General features: G+C 32.9%; 1 protein-coding gene across 2 annotated transcripts; it reads right to left on the bottom strand.

Moving 5' to 3' along the window:
• Positions 1-770: 770 nt before the first annotated feature.
• On the bottom strand, positions 771-12,531 carry LOC132271792 (pectin acetylesterase 9-like). 2 transcript variants are annotated; one of them, XM_059773269.1, is made up of 13 exons: positions 11,863-12,526; positions 11,557-11,639; positions 9,035-9,164; positions 6,936-7,015; positions 3,707-3,793; positions 3,129-3,253; positions 2,932-2,992; positions 2,520-2,576; positions 2,334-2,411; positions 2,146-2,251; positions 1,776-1,924; positions 1,149-1,261; positions 771-1,048 (listed from the first exon to the last, which is right to left on the bottom strand). In XM_059773269.1, the coding sequence occupies exons 1-12, from the start codon at positions 11,987-11,989 to the stop codon at positions 1,157-1,159; spliced, it is 1,188 nt and encodes a 395-aa protein (XP_059629252.1). In that variant the 5' UTR covers positions 11,990-12,526; the 3' UTR covers positions 771-1,048; positions 1,149-1,156. The 2 variants fall into 2 exon arrangements, 1 of the variants encoding a protein (XP_059629252.1); XR_009469832.1 differs by lacking the exon at positions 771-1,048 and having other exon boundaries at positions 1,776-1,917; positions 11,863-12,531.
• Between the last annotated feature and the right edge of the window lie 890 nt (positions 12,532-13,421).

The raw sequence follows: 13,421 nt of genomic DNA, 5'->3' as shown, positions 1-13,421 counted from the left end.
GGCAATATATTGGTAGATTACTAAAAGCATTTTCATCCGAATCTTTAAATTTTATATGTCAAATTCTTTTGAGTACGACGTGACAAATTGATATATAAAATTTTGGCATATTTCTATGTAAGAACTATGCCTGATATGCCAAATTTATTAATATTTTTTTTATTTCTTAATTTATTAATATTTTGGCATAAACTGTATTTATTAATATTTTTTCATTTCTTAATTTATTAATATTTTGGCATATACTGTATTCATACATGTTTTACTGATATATGAGACCAATATATTAAAATAATAAGAATAATTCATTTGGTATACAACTTTTTCATATGCCAAATTTGACATAATTGATGCTATGTCAAATGTCAAGTAGGAATTTAACATATCGATTGGAGGAGTTCTTTATGCCAAAACTAGCTGTTGAAGGAGCCACCTAAAATTTGACATATCTCCTAAAAACCAAAGGCTCTTCCTGTGGGCTGACCCAAAAAATGGATTAGCACAAGAATTTCTTTTATTTACTATTCTACTTAATAAGTTGACTATTTGTTGCACAAAGCAAAAACAGTCCCCCAAAAACAAAAAAAAAAAAAGAAAAAAAGAAAAAAAAAGGTGTTGAACGTGTTTTGGATGCATAAATTGAGTGCTTTTTCAATGTTCAATTTCATTGTTTTAGCTCTTAAAAAACAGACAACAGCATACATAGGCACTCAGTAACAACTGCTAAAACTAGAAGGAGAGTACAAAGGAGACATTTCTGAGCCTCTGAATTGATCAAAAATGGGAATTTGAGATTTTAAGTAATGTATTATACCATGTGATTTCCAAGGGAGTGTAACACAGGAAAAAAAAAAAAATCAATGGATCTTTTATACTGAAAAATCGATGAAATGTACAATTTTTTCTGTACTGTGAACTGCTAAAATAGTGATCAGCGATTCGCTATACCCTCATTCAGTATCCCTTTATTCTTACTTAGAAAATGAGAGATTCTCCTTAGGAGAACTATCCCATATGTTTCATCTAACCTTTAAGTCTTCAATTGGACCTGCAAAATATATATATATATATATATATATATTCACATTTTAGCATTGTTGAAAATTTAATAACTTTATAAAACCTAGCTAGGAAGGTAGTATCTGAACCTGTGGTATCAGCCTATCAGGTTATGGCAGGTATTGTCACAAGGATATGGACAGTCGATAACCTTGGTCACCCTCCTCCCGAAATACCAATCACCAACTGCTTCTGCAATGGTCTGGAAGAAATTGTTCGGTTTTTAGTCACAGTAGTTTAAAAACTCTATAAAAAGAAAAAAGGAAAAAAACAGAGAAGGAAATTCAACCATATTGGAACACACTTGTTCATGCAGCTCCTGCAGTAACTAGTGACATTTCTGCTACATGGCATGCTTTGAATTTGTTAACCAAATAGGTTTAAAAACCAACTCCAAAACTTGGAGTTCTAAGTAAAAATCACAAATTATAAATGGCATTCTGAACTTATCACACCAGTCTGTTCCAGATTTCAGTTGTAAAGATGGCAGCAATTGGCTAATAGTTTTCTGAGCTCTCTAAGGAAGAACAATTTCAAATTGATTTTGGATCACGTTAAGAGCACAGAATGCTCTTTTGACAAGATCATATGTATTTTTGGAGTCCACTCAAATGGGTAATACCGGATAATGTTATCTTAAGGGAGCACACTTCGAAATGATGGCAATCCATTAACACTAATCTATATGTAACTAGGGATAGAGTTAGTTTATAAACCTTATTGTGCACTCTGGGCGAGTCAAGCGCGAACCAAGTGTCCTGTGACTCACTTTGGCAATGTGCAAAGCACGAATTTATAAACATCCCTCCTCTTTTTGAAAAATAGTAGAATAACTTCAATGCTGCAAGCATATGCTTCCTGAACCCTAACAGAGATCCAAGTCAACAAATCAATATAATGCATGGTAGTGAATTTCCTTCTTCTTATAGACACATATTTTCAATAAATTGGAGATGATCATGGAGCTTTAGAAACAAATTAATTTTAAAAAAGAAAATTATTTCTCGAAAGTACATAAAAAAATAACCGAAGTATTTGAACAGAGAAGTTTTATTTTGTTTGAAGAATGAAGGGATCAGAAAAAACCTTGCAAAATATATATCTGGTATGGATTACATGCTGATGGATTAAGACTGCAGTGGTTCCAATGTCCACGTAGATCAGCAGAAGGGGGCACCAATATATGATGAAACTGGTAAGATGGAAGGTTGTCTCATGTCATGGGACTACAAAGTGTATGTCATGGGACTACTTTAATAAAGGAAAAATCTTACTTGGTACACATCATATGCTGAGTTTAAGACGAAAAAAGGTGTTCTAATGTAAGTCAGTGCATACTGTGGGAAGAAGCACTGCACAAACACTCAATTGTCAGAACAATGCCATAAGAAAGTACGAAACCACGTATTCAAATGCCAAAGCAACAACAAATAGTAGCCAATTAATCCTAGAACTCATACTTGTTTTGGAAAATAACGGGAACTCATGCAGTTTCTATCCAGATTCCGGTCTACCCCCTGTAATGTCATATGATTATGCATTAATACAACATCTATGACTAAGAACATCAAATGTGGCAGAGATTTTATGGTGTTCAAGAGCTTCTAAGGGCACATAAGGTACTATTTCCCCAGCTTACATTAATGCAAAACACCATAAATAGGAAATGAAGAACAAAGGAAAAGAAAAATGAAAGACCTTAATTTATTAAAAAAAAAAAAAAAAAAAATTCCTTACACCTTCAATATTTACATGTGCAATAATTGTTTAAACATGAAATCTGTAATGCGTGGTCGGATGTAGCATAGAAATGAGAAACTATTTTTTAGAATAAACTAATTCAATGCTTTTTCTTTATGCTGAAAGGTGCACCTGTAGAGAAATCAGGTCTTCGTAGAAGGTTCTTATGGTGTTGTTCAAACTTATGTCTCTTCTGCAAGGGAGAAACCAAAATCTAACATTTAAAGGACAAAAAAAAAAAAAAAAAAAAAAAAAGAAAAAAAAAAAAAGAAAAAGAAAAAGAAAAAAAGCACAGCTTAACAATTTCATTTGAAGGGTTGAGGACTTACACGTCCAAGAAAAATCCACCATCACTCAAACATTTTACACTAGCATTGCTTGGTAGATAGCTGGTGAAGTTGTCACAGTGCAAGAAAGTTGCCAAACCCCCAGCGGAGCACCCCGAGAGCAAAGCCTAGACAACAAAGTCAATCACATGATAAGCAAACAACAATCTTGGATTAGATATACTTGTCTCTATGAATCTCTTAGTTTTCGTAATTAAAACTTCATGTAAACTTTCATCTGCGTCATGTATCCCACAAGCTAATGCCCACTACATCTTGAAATCGAGCTTCAAACTTCAAAATGGTTCCCTAGAAATATTTAGTGATAATCCAAAGGCCTAACCGTGGTGTTTTTAGTCTCAACAATGAACATCAGATCATAAATCTACTTAAAAAGAAATTCAAAAGCACCAAAAAATACAATTCCAATATGAATTTTTACATGAACTAGAAAACATATTTATGGTTAAGATCAAATTATTACATATCATGCGCGTATGTTATATGGGGTGAACTCCTGATATTCCTTTATATCAAAATCTAGGCAGAAATAAAATGCATGAAATAAATAGATTGAATACCTTTCTTGCACTGCCCAGACCTTTAGGCAGAAGATCAAGAATAATTGCTTGCCATATCCTTTGCCCTCTGAAGTAAAGCAATGATGTCTGTTGTTCATATCACATAGAAAGATGCTTAGGTATTAGAGGGCATAACAAATTACACAATTCGGCTATATCACTTCCTCACCAAGGGCTACAATTTCGAAAAGATTAACCTCTCCAAAAGAATTATTGTTCTTCTAAAAATAGGTCAAAATGTCCATTTTAATCATGATGGAATGCTGAACACATCATTGATTAATATAATTTTAATGAAGAGTTTGAATCTGCAAAAAATGATACAAAGTACTGAAGAAGTTCTGGTAAAATTTCCATTACACTGAGCCATATCGGTACAACATTGTGGTAAAGAATTTGCTACAAGCCTTGTATTTTTCTTACAAATAATGGTTAAAGGGCAAAAAAAAAAAAAAAAAAAAAACTCCAATGTATTCATAACTTAAAGCATCTCCCTTCATAAGATGCAAGTTAGTCTTGATATAAGGAAGTGAGGTTTGGGGTTTCATGGCGAAGAGGGCTACCCTATTGTGTAGCCCACGCCTTGGCGCGTAAAAAAGAAAGAAGAGAATCACTAAGTGTCACATTGTAGTGGAAGTCTAATGCAGCAAAGGGCCATATACGAAGAAGACTCCAGGATATAGCCATTGTGTCAAAAGTTTACCATGAAATTGAGAACCACTTCTTCCAGTTCTTATTCAAGTAGATTGAAGTACTGGACATAATAGGGTGGAAAAAGTTTTGGTTTTTTGGTAAAAGTTCAGCTGGGATTTTTTTATTTTTCATTTTTAAAAAATGGAAATTAGATAGTTACTGGAAGGTTAAAGCATTTAACTCCATTGCATAGCTGTGTCGATGCCTGAAGTCCGTTTAAGCTTCCAGTTTTCCATTACTCCCAATAATGAATGTTAAAGTCATACTAGTATTTCTCTTGTGATACTTCCCGTTATACCTATTAATCTGATCAAATCAGTGTCCGGCCTAAAAATTAGGTTCCATGACCAGACCACCTACAAGGAATGTTGATTACATTGTACTCGATAAATGAGATTTTAAGCGCGTAATTTGCTCGAACTTTTCTCCAAAATTATGAGAAAGTTTCCATTGTCTAAAGTTTTCAAAACCACAGATTAAATAATCAAACTTGGATGACTTATAGTGCATTAATCTGATACAAGGGACAAGTTACCCTGAGAGTCTAAAAATTATGATACGGCATAATTTTACTGATCATATGCATATGCTTTAGCAGAAAAACTTATGAATGCTCTTACTTTTGTCTTAAACTTCTAGGGTAATCCAAGTGTAAATCTAATGATGCACGGGTGTTTTAAGTCAAGAACTGTGATGGGTATTCAATAGTATAACAATTTCACAATTTTTATATCTTTTTTCTATTTTGGCAAGAATAAAGAGAGAAATAAGAAGGAAAAGAAGAAACTAAAGGCATGAATTCGGGGAAGATTGAGGAAATTTAGCTGAGCTGAACTGTAAAAACAAAAGAAATAGAAATAAAATGTAATGGAAAAGAAGGATATTATTAGTTGGGTTCAAGTCCCATATTAAGCATTTGTGTACAATAACAAGAACTACAACAACAATCATGCCGTTTCCCAATTTTTTGATCCTATGTTTCTATTCCGCTCTATTTAAGGCCATAACCTCAATCAATCCATACGCCACATTTCTTCCTTTACTAATTCAACCTACGTTAACTTTGTTATTCCTCTTCCCCTAGTATTATCCTCAATGTGGGTATTTGTGTATAACAACAACAGCCACGCCTTTTTCCAATTACTTGGTGTCGGTAACATGAATTCTATATTTTCATTGCACTCTATTTAAGGCTATAGCCTCAGTCAATTCACATGCTTCATATCTTTCTTTACTAATCTACCCACGTTAACTTTGGTTTTCCTCTTCCCCTAGTATCACTCTCAATATGGATTATGTTACTTTTCCTAACCGGCGCACTTAAAGTTTCTTTGCGCATCTCCAAACCATTTAATTAATTTTCTTGCACATTATCTCCAATTGGTGCTACTCCAAACGTCTCCTGTGTGTGATCATTTTTAATTATATCCTTTTTAGTCTTACTACACATCCAACTCAACATTTGCATTTTTGCCACACTCACTTTATGCAAATGTTGTTTTCTTACTGCCTAACATTCGGTACCATAAAATATGGCTGATCTAATAGTTGTTCTATAGAACTTCACTTTCAATTGTAAGGGGATATACCAATCACACAATAAACTAGAGGCACATCATCCCCAATTCCTCCCTCATAACGAATAATTGGACCTAAATAATGAAAATATTCACTTTTTGTACCTCTTGATTCTCAAGCCTATCTTTTCCTAAATTTACTAAAGTTACACTCTATATATTCAGATTTATTTCTACTTATCTTAACTCCTTTTAGTTCTAAAGCTTCTCTCCAAATCTCCAATTTGGCATATACTCCTTCTCTATACTTGTCAACTAAAATAATATCATCGGCAAATAACATAAACCACAGAATGTCATCTTGGATATGTAGCTCATCCATAATCAAGGCAAAAAGGTATGAACCCTTGATGTAAACCAACAATAATTGGGAATTCACTTGTATCTCCCATAGGTGTTCTAACTATAGTAACACAAACATCATACTTGTCCTTTATTGTGTCAATGTATCCCTTTTTGACTCTATTCTTTTCTAAAACCCTTCATATTAGGTCTCTAGGTGTATACCCTAACATAGGATTTCTCCAAATCGATAAAAATCATTTTGAGATATTTCTCTGTTTCTCTATATCTTTCCATTAGTCTCCTCAACAAGTAAATAACCTCCATCGTTGACCTACCACGCATAGTGGGCATTTGTGCGTGTGAGTATTTTACAAGAGAAAATTAAAAAGAAAATAAAAAGAAAAGAAGTATATGATAAAATTTAATTGATATGTGCCATGTGAGTATTTACCTAACCAAAAACGAAAAGAAACGAAAAGAAAAGAAGTATGATATAATTCAATTGTCAACCAAAGACAGTAGCTCAGTAGCACGTCCTCGCCTTTTAAAGGGAAAGGTCCAAGCTTCAAGTTCCATAAGGGCATTATATATAAATATAATCATGCATGGATGCAACAAAAAAGCCATAAAAACACATAATTATGGTAAAGAGGGAAGTTTTCTAGGAGTTGTACCCCATTGTCGAACTTGGCATCCCCAGCAAAAGATGCTCCATCACAATATCTAATCTTCACACGATTCCAATTGTAAAAATCTGCTCCATTCAAATCAAATGCAATAAGTTATTCATATAATTAATTCATTATTTTCTCCCAAATTAATCTCTAGAAATGATAAAGTTGAGAGTCATTTTCATGCACTATGCTGTCCATTGAACTGACAATTGGTCCCTACCAAGAAAGAGAAAAATAAAATGAAATCATATGATATAATAAAAAAAGAGAGCCGACAATAATCATGCCCTGATGGAAATCTGCAACCAATCTAGGCTGGCAAACCTTATCATTAGCATTTGTAAACTCATTATGCTGTCGAAAATATAGTTAATTAAGATTAAAGACTAAAGCACTTTTGAGTCTTTGACTGAAGTGTGAAGAAGTTTGAAACATTAACATTCAACCCTTCAAAAGTGATTGGGACCAATGCACAGACACTATGACATAATGTGCAATGGACTAAAATTCAAACCGAGAATGCTAATTCAAGAATTTTTTATCCATCGATACATATTTGATGCATCGAAAGAATAGAAATTTTCATCTAGCATTCTCGGTTAGACTCTTAGATTTAAGAATCTTTATCCATATGCCATTCTACGAAGTAGTCCGAGTAAGAAAATGGCCTTTTTTTCCTCCATCATTTGGTGTGATAATTTACAAGTCATCCGACTCATCCTTAGTGTAATAATACCCATATTTTTTTTTGTAGAAGCGTGTACAAAATAATGCTAAATATTAACATATGTGTTCCATCTTCACCATGCAATTCTCTAAAACGAAATGCAATTGCCTTTTTCTACACATGGCCCTAGGTTAAAAAGAAGAAACTTATGCTCCATTTGACCTTTTCTAATCTACATTATACGAAAAAAAAAAAAAAAAAAAAATTTACATGATCCAAGACAACATGGTCTTGGCCAATTACATGAAGTCATGTATGTAATTGTTAACTTTTTTTTGTAACCTTTTACTTAGTATCCCTCATATAATTCGTCGAAATCATGTAATCTGTGGCCACGTAATCTCAAAACATGTAATAATATCTCCAATTTAGAGTTGTGCCCAAATATAATAAGCATAGGCCATGTGCTAATTAAGGATCACTGGTTAGAGCAGGTGAGCCAGATCCATACAGATACAACCTTGTGTTTTGATCATTGTCGTCTTCTAGATTGGACTACGTCGGTGACTAAAGTATTAAAGAGTACATACATATAATTTTACTATATATATATATATATATAATAACATAAGAACAAGGGTTGAGAATCTGGGTGGGGACTTTAGGGGGCAAACACAGAAACTTGCTTTTAGTACATGCCAACTCAAATTACATTATGACCCCTCATTAGATTGACACAAGTTCACACGATCAAGAGAATGAGCAAATTATACAAGGGTGATTGTGTCCTTTCACAGTTCCAATGGCAAGTCGAAGTGTAGAACTGAAAGCTGGAAGTGAAATTCAGGAAGTAGAAAGTGAGGAATAGCTGTCAAGTTTCACCACAAGCCATTAATCACGTGAAAATGCACATTACATTAGATGTAGTGTGTGAGCTGCAGAGATGTGTCAATGTCATGCAGTAACACCTAATTTACCAGAACTACCCTTTTTTGTCCGCGAAAATGTAATGCTAATTGCTAGATTTTAGGCCATTGACCCATTAAGGTCCGACAACGATAGTAGTGGGATTACCAAATAATACCCGGACAAGAAGGGTATGAAAAAAAAAAAAAAAAAAAACCGTTAACAGTAAGCACATGAGGATTGATATTAGGTTCCGGAGGCATGGTCGTTTGGATCACAAATTTAAAGGGTCGTGAATTAGGATTTTGTGAATCTTACAGCGAGATTCACGGTCATCACAATTACGACTATAATTAGCAAATGTTGAGATTGTACAGTTGTAAATTAAGATTTTGAGAGTCTTACAATGAGAGTAGTCATCACAATTACGACTGTAGTTAGCATTCTCGAAAGCTATATTAAAATCAAATGGTTAGTGTTTTTTTTACAGTGACAGAAGAAAGATATAAGATGGTCTATGATGTACCTGGATTTAGAGAAGCATTGTTACTTAGGATTCCAGAGAAGACTTCCAACTTGCTCATGTAACGTGTGGAACCACGGCGCGTTGGGGCTCTCTCCAAGCACGATTTAATATCATTACACCACCCACCACCCTATTTTAAATTAATAAGTTCATGAATGTCAAATTAAAAAACATAATGCGTAACGGGGGACTAAATAATTTATACTGAGTAACCATTGTGGCCAATGACCAAATTCAAATCTCAATTTCGATAGAAATTAAAATTCAAACTAAAATTGAAAATAACACTTTCAAAAAATCTTATCAGTTGAGCTGTCAATACAAGTTAAAATACCAACATCATTCATTAAAGTGAGTCGGATTCATAATAAAATATATGTGAACCGACGCACACTCAATAAACGAGACGGACCAAGGATGCAATTTGCATTAGACATTCGTGACATTTTTTCAAATTAATAGTGACATTCAATAGTTTATCGCGTAGTCCCGGGGATAGACTTTGGCGGGTGTATCTCCCTTTCTAAGACGATGTGACACCACACAAGATGTACAGCCACACACAGCCCACGGCTCTGGAGTCTGGTGTGGTGGTCCATAGGCATGTTGATTCGTATTCTCAGCTAAGAAAGTCTAAGCATCCGCATTTGAAAATATAAGAGGACAGAGACTCCACAACATACTTTTCTCAAGCTTACCCTTTCAACTTAAAAAAAAAAAAAAAAACTAGTATTTTATATTTTGATAAAGACATTTGGAAAGAAAATAATAGCCTAATCAAATTTTTATTTTTATTTATTTATTTTTTTGCAATTGGAGTAAAAGTTCGAAGCCAGATTTTCAAAGATAACAGAAAGCAACCCAACCGTTGCGCTAGGTATTCATATTCAAAACAGTCATATAATATCATCTAATATCAAATATAACTCCCGATATAAATAAAAGTGATCATTTTATTCCATTCCGGGATATGATTTTGCATAAAATTGATATTATTATTTAATTTTAATTTTAATTTTAAATTTAAAATGATATATTCAAGGGTATTTTAGTCATACGTAGAGTAAGCAGGTTAGAGTGGGAATGAAATATTTAGATAACTTTAAAAAAATAAAATATGGGATAACTTTTACTTGTGGGGTTTATAATTTTACCCCTTTCCAATTTGAATTGCTATTTTTAAGACCCACACTACTTACTTTTACAGGCAATTGTTTCACGGCACACGAAGCATGCTAGATCTTTCTTTTGTCACTGTCATAACTTCCCATCACGGTGTTACAACTTGGAAGTTTGGTATATTGCATAAAAATAATAAATAAATAAATTCATAATTTTTGTGTTAGGTTTGCTTGGTGGAAAGAATTTAGCTGGTCCCTATTATACTTTATTGAAAGGAAAAAATTAAATGGTAGGAAGGAAAGAAATAATGAATAAGACATCCATATGAAAGAAATAGTGTATTTTCTTATTTTTATTCGATACTATGTTTGTTAGGAGAAAAAAAAAAGAAAAAATTATAATTATTTTTATTATTATATTCAATAATATTTATAATATTGTATGATGGTATTGTAATTTAAAACTTGTATAATTTAGAATTGTAATTTAAAATTTGTATAATTTAATATAATATTTAATTTAAAAGTTTTATAATAATTCCTCTTTTATTCCACCAATTTTTAGATGAATGAGAATTTGTAAAGGAGGAATCTTTCCTATTCACTTTTTTAACTTTACATCATTTCTATCAAACAAAAAAATTCATTCTTTCATTTTTTTCTATTTTTTCTTCACACCTCTATACAAATTTTACTACAAATAAAAATTTGTAACAAAAATGGCAGTACGAAAATGCTGAAAGCTCCATATTAATGTGGTGTAAAGTCAAATTTAAAGTCCTAAAAAAAAAAAAAAAAAAAAAAATGCAATTAGCTCCAAGTAAATGTAGTGAAAAGTAACACTAATTTATTTCTAATTTAGTGTTAGAAAAGGATTTTGACCCATAGTATAAAAAAATATAATAATAATAAAAATTTGAGACACTCACATTTTCTCTAGTTTCAATGGATTAATTTAGCAGTATTTTTTCTTCCTTCAAAACCAAATGGCGGAGTTTCAAATCAGCAAAGAGTATTGGGTGAATTCTTTATAAAAAATAAAAAAATTGAATATTTAAATATAGATATTTCTAATTATCACGCGCGCGCACACACACACATATATATAATCGGCTGACAAAGTGCATATAATAAAGACGAATAATTCATTAAATAGGGGACAGCACTGTTTGGCAAACATGCCCCACCTTGGCCGCAATCCAAAAGGGTAGTAGATGTACTTTGAGACCTGATATAGTGTGTTCCAAAATACATCAATTCTATCCAGTTTCACTATTAATACATCAACACGTAGTCAAATTCGTCGATTTTTAAACAAGCGTTTATCAAGTCACTGACGTGTCATACTATGATTGGTAAAAAAAAGAAGCAATACTGTATATTAACACACACAATAATTACCTCAAACTGCAGTAGCCAATTGCGTGATCCGGCGCCAAATCCTCTGTGAAGATGATAAGCAGGCAAGCTTCCATCCAAGCAAACTACGAGTGTATATATATATGTATAGATATATATATATCAATATATATATAAACAAAAAGAAAAAGAAAAAGTAAGTGTGTGTGTGTATATATATATATATATGTATGTATGTATGTATGTATATATATATGTATGTATGTATGTATGTATATATATATGTATGTATGTATGTATATATACAGATGAATGGAAGTACAAATCTGGTTATGATTGAAGGCTTACAAGCTCCATGAGCCGGAGCGTTGCGAACCAGAGTCATGTTCACCAGAAGCCGCTCCTCCGCGTAAACGCACCATGACGCGCACGTTAGCAAAACCAGGTTCATCGCAGCTCTCAATTTCATTGTCATTTTTTCCGTGAACTTTCAAAGCCACTGGTCGGTTCGAATCACAAGACTCTGTTCGTATTCTTCTTCTTGTTGGAGAACAAAGAGAGAGAGAGTTGTGTTGGATTTGTGTTTTCAAAATATGAATTCGGAGGTTTTATAAAGGTGAGAGATACCAAAAATGAGTAATTAAATTTAAGCACTCAATCTGTTAAATATATATATATATATATATATATATATATATATATATAGTGTTTTGTCTTTTTTAGGGAAATGAAATTGATAAATATATCGATTCAAAAGCACTCAATCTGTGTGATGTAACAGTTGATCGAGTTTGTAAATTGTAACCCAAAAATATAAAATCTATATTAAAAGAATAAATTAGAACTAAATGCTGAGAAATAATTAACTACAAAAATAATTGAAAATCAAATGTATATATGCAAAAAAGAGAATTGCGATATCCAATAGATTTAAAATCCTAGAGAGAGAGAATTGGTAGTGAGACTTTAGAGAGAGAGAATTGGTGGTGAGAGTGTTGTAATTTATAGTATTTCGTTAGATTTTGATTTTGTGTGTAGTGGGAAGGAGAGAAGTGTAAATGTGTAAATAATAGGGTATGGTGATTGGCCAAGAAGCAAAGGTAAAAGCCTCGTGAAAATGGGTTTATATATGTGGGACCCACAGCATTCAATGATGGAATGGACGATGATGAGTGGTGGTGGACTACTGTTGGTGATGGAGATGTGTATTACAAGTCATGCTATAACTAACTTCAGTTTTGGTTCGGTTGGTATCCACTTGCCCCTTTGACGAATCACTTCGTGTTAGGCCGTTCCGTTGAAACTTTGGAACAGATAGATGACCTGTCCGTGATTAGTGGTGCCATAGCATTGCAATATTTATAATTAAGAAGAATATATATTTACGTGATATTCCCGGTAAGGGGTGTGAATGATCTGGTTTGGTACGGTTTTTGGCGGAATTGGAACTGAAATTGTCCCTAACAAGTTTTAAAAATTAAAATCGAAATTGAACACGTCAAGACATGCATTCTGATCGAAACCGATTCCATAGTTCTAGTTCCTCATTATTCCCTCTAATTAGGGTTTATGACGCTTCTCCTGTATTTTACATTATCAGAGTTACTTTCTTTTTATATTTTTTTGTTTTTCGTTTTGGGTAAGTGAGTAAATTTAGAAAGAAAAAAACTCTACAATATACAAGGGCATACTCAGGGTCAACACAAAAGGCCCATTGGGCAGGGCAAAACAGTAGGAATGCTAAGGGCAGTCAGCCAATTAAGCCACCATCCTTTTACGATCGCTCTCCTGATTAAGTGCCTGATGAAAGCGCTTTTAGTAGTACAACTATTATTAAACTGTTGTCATTAAAAAAACTTGTTATGCGATGATTCATTATATAAAGTATTTTTTTATACTTAAATCAC

The sequence above is a fragment of the Cornus florida genome, unplaced genomic scaffold (genome assembly GCF_030987335.1).
Source record: "Cornus florida cultivar Cherokee Brave unplaced genomic scaffold, ASM3098733v1 CherokeeBrave_3.0.0_Hap2_Chr08, whole genome shotgun sequence".
Classification (NCBI taxonomy): Eukaryota; Viridiplantae; Streptophyta; class Magnoliopsida; order Cornales; family Cornaceae; genus Cornus; species Cornus florida.
The sequence above is the reverse complement of the archived record's forward strand: the minus strand, read 5'-3'. Positions and strand labels throughout refer to the sequence as shown.

Coding starts and splice junctions, on each gene's coding strand:
- LOC132271792 (XM_059773269.1), bottom strand. CDS start 11,989: ATGACAATGAAATTGAGAGCTGCGATGAACCTGGTTTTGCTAACGTGC. Junction 11,640..11,862: donor CGCTCCGGCTCATGGAGCTT/GTAAGCCTTCAA, acceptor ATACACTCGTAG/TTTGCTTGGATGGAAGCTTG. Junction 3,254..3,706: donor GTCTGGGCAGTGCAAGAAAG/GTATTCAATCTA, acceptor TTTGTTGTCTAG/GCTTTGCTCTCGGGGTGCTC.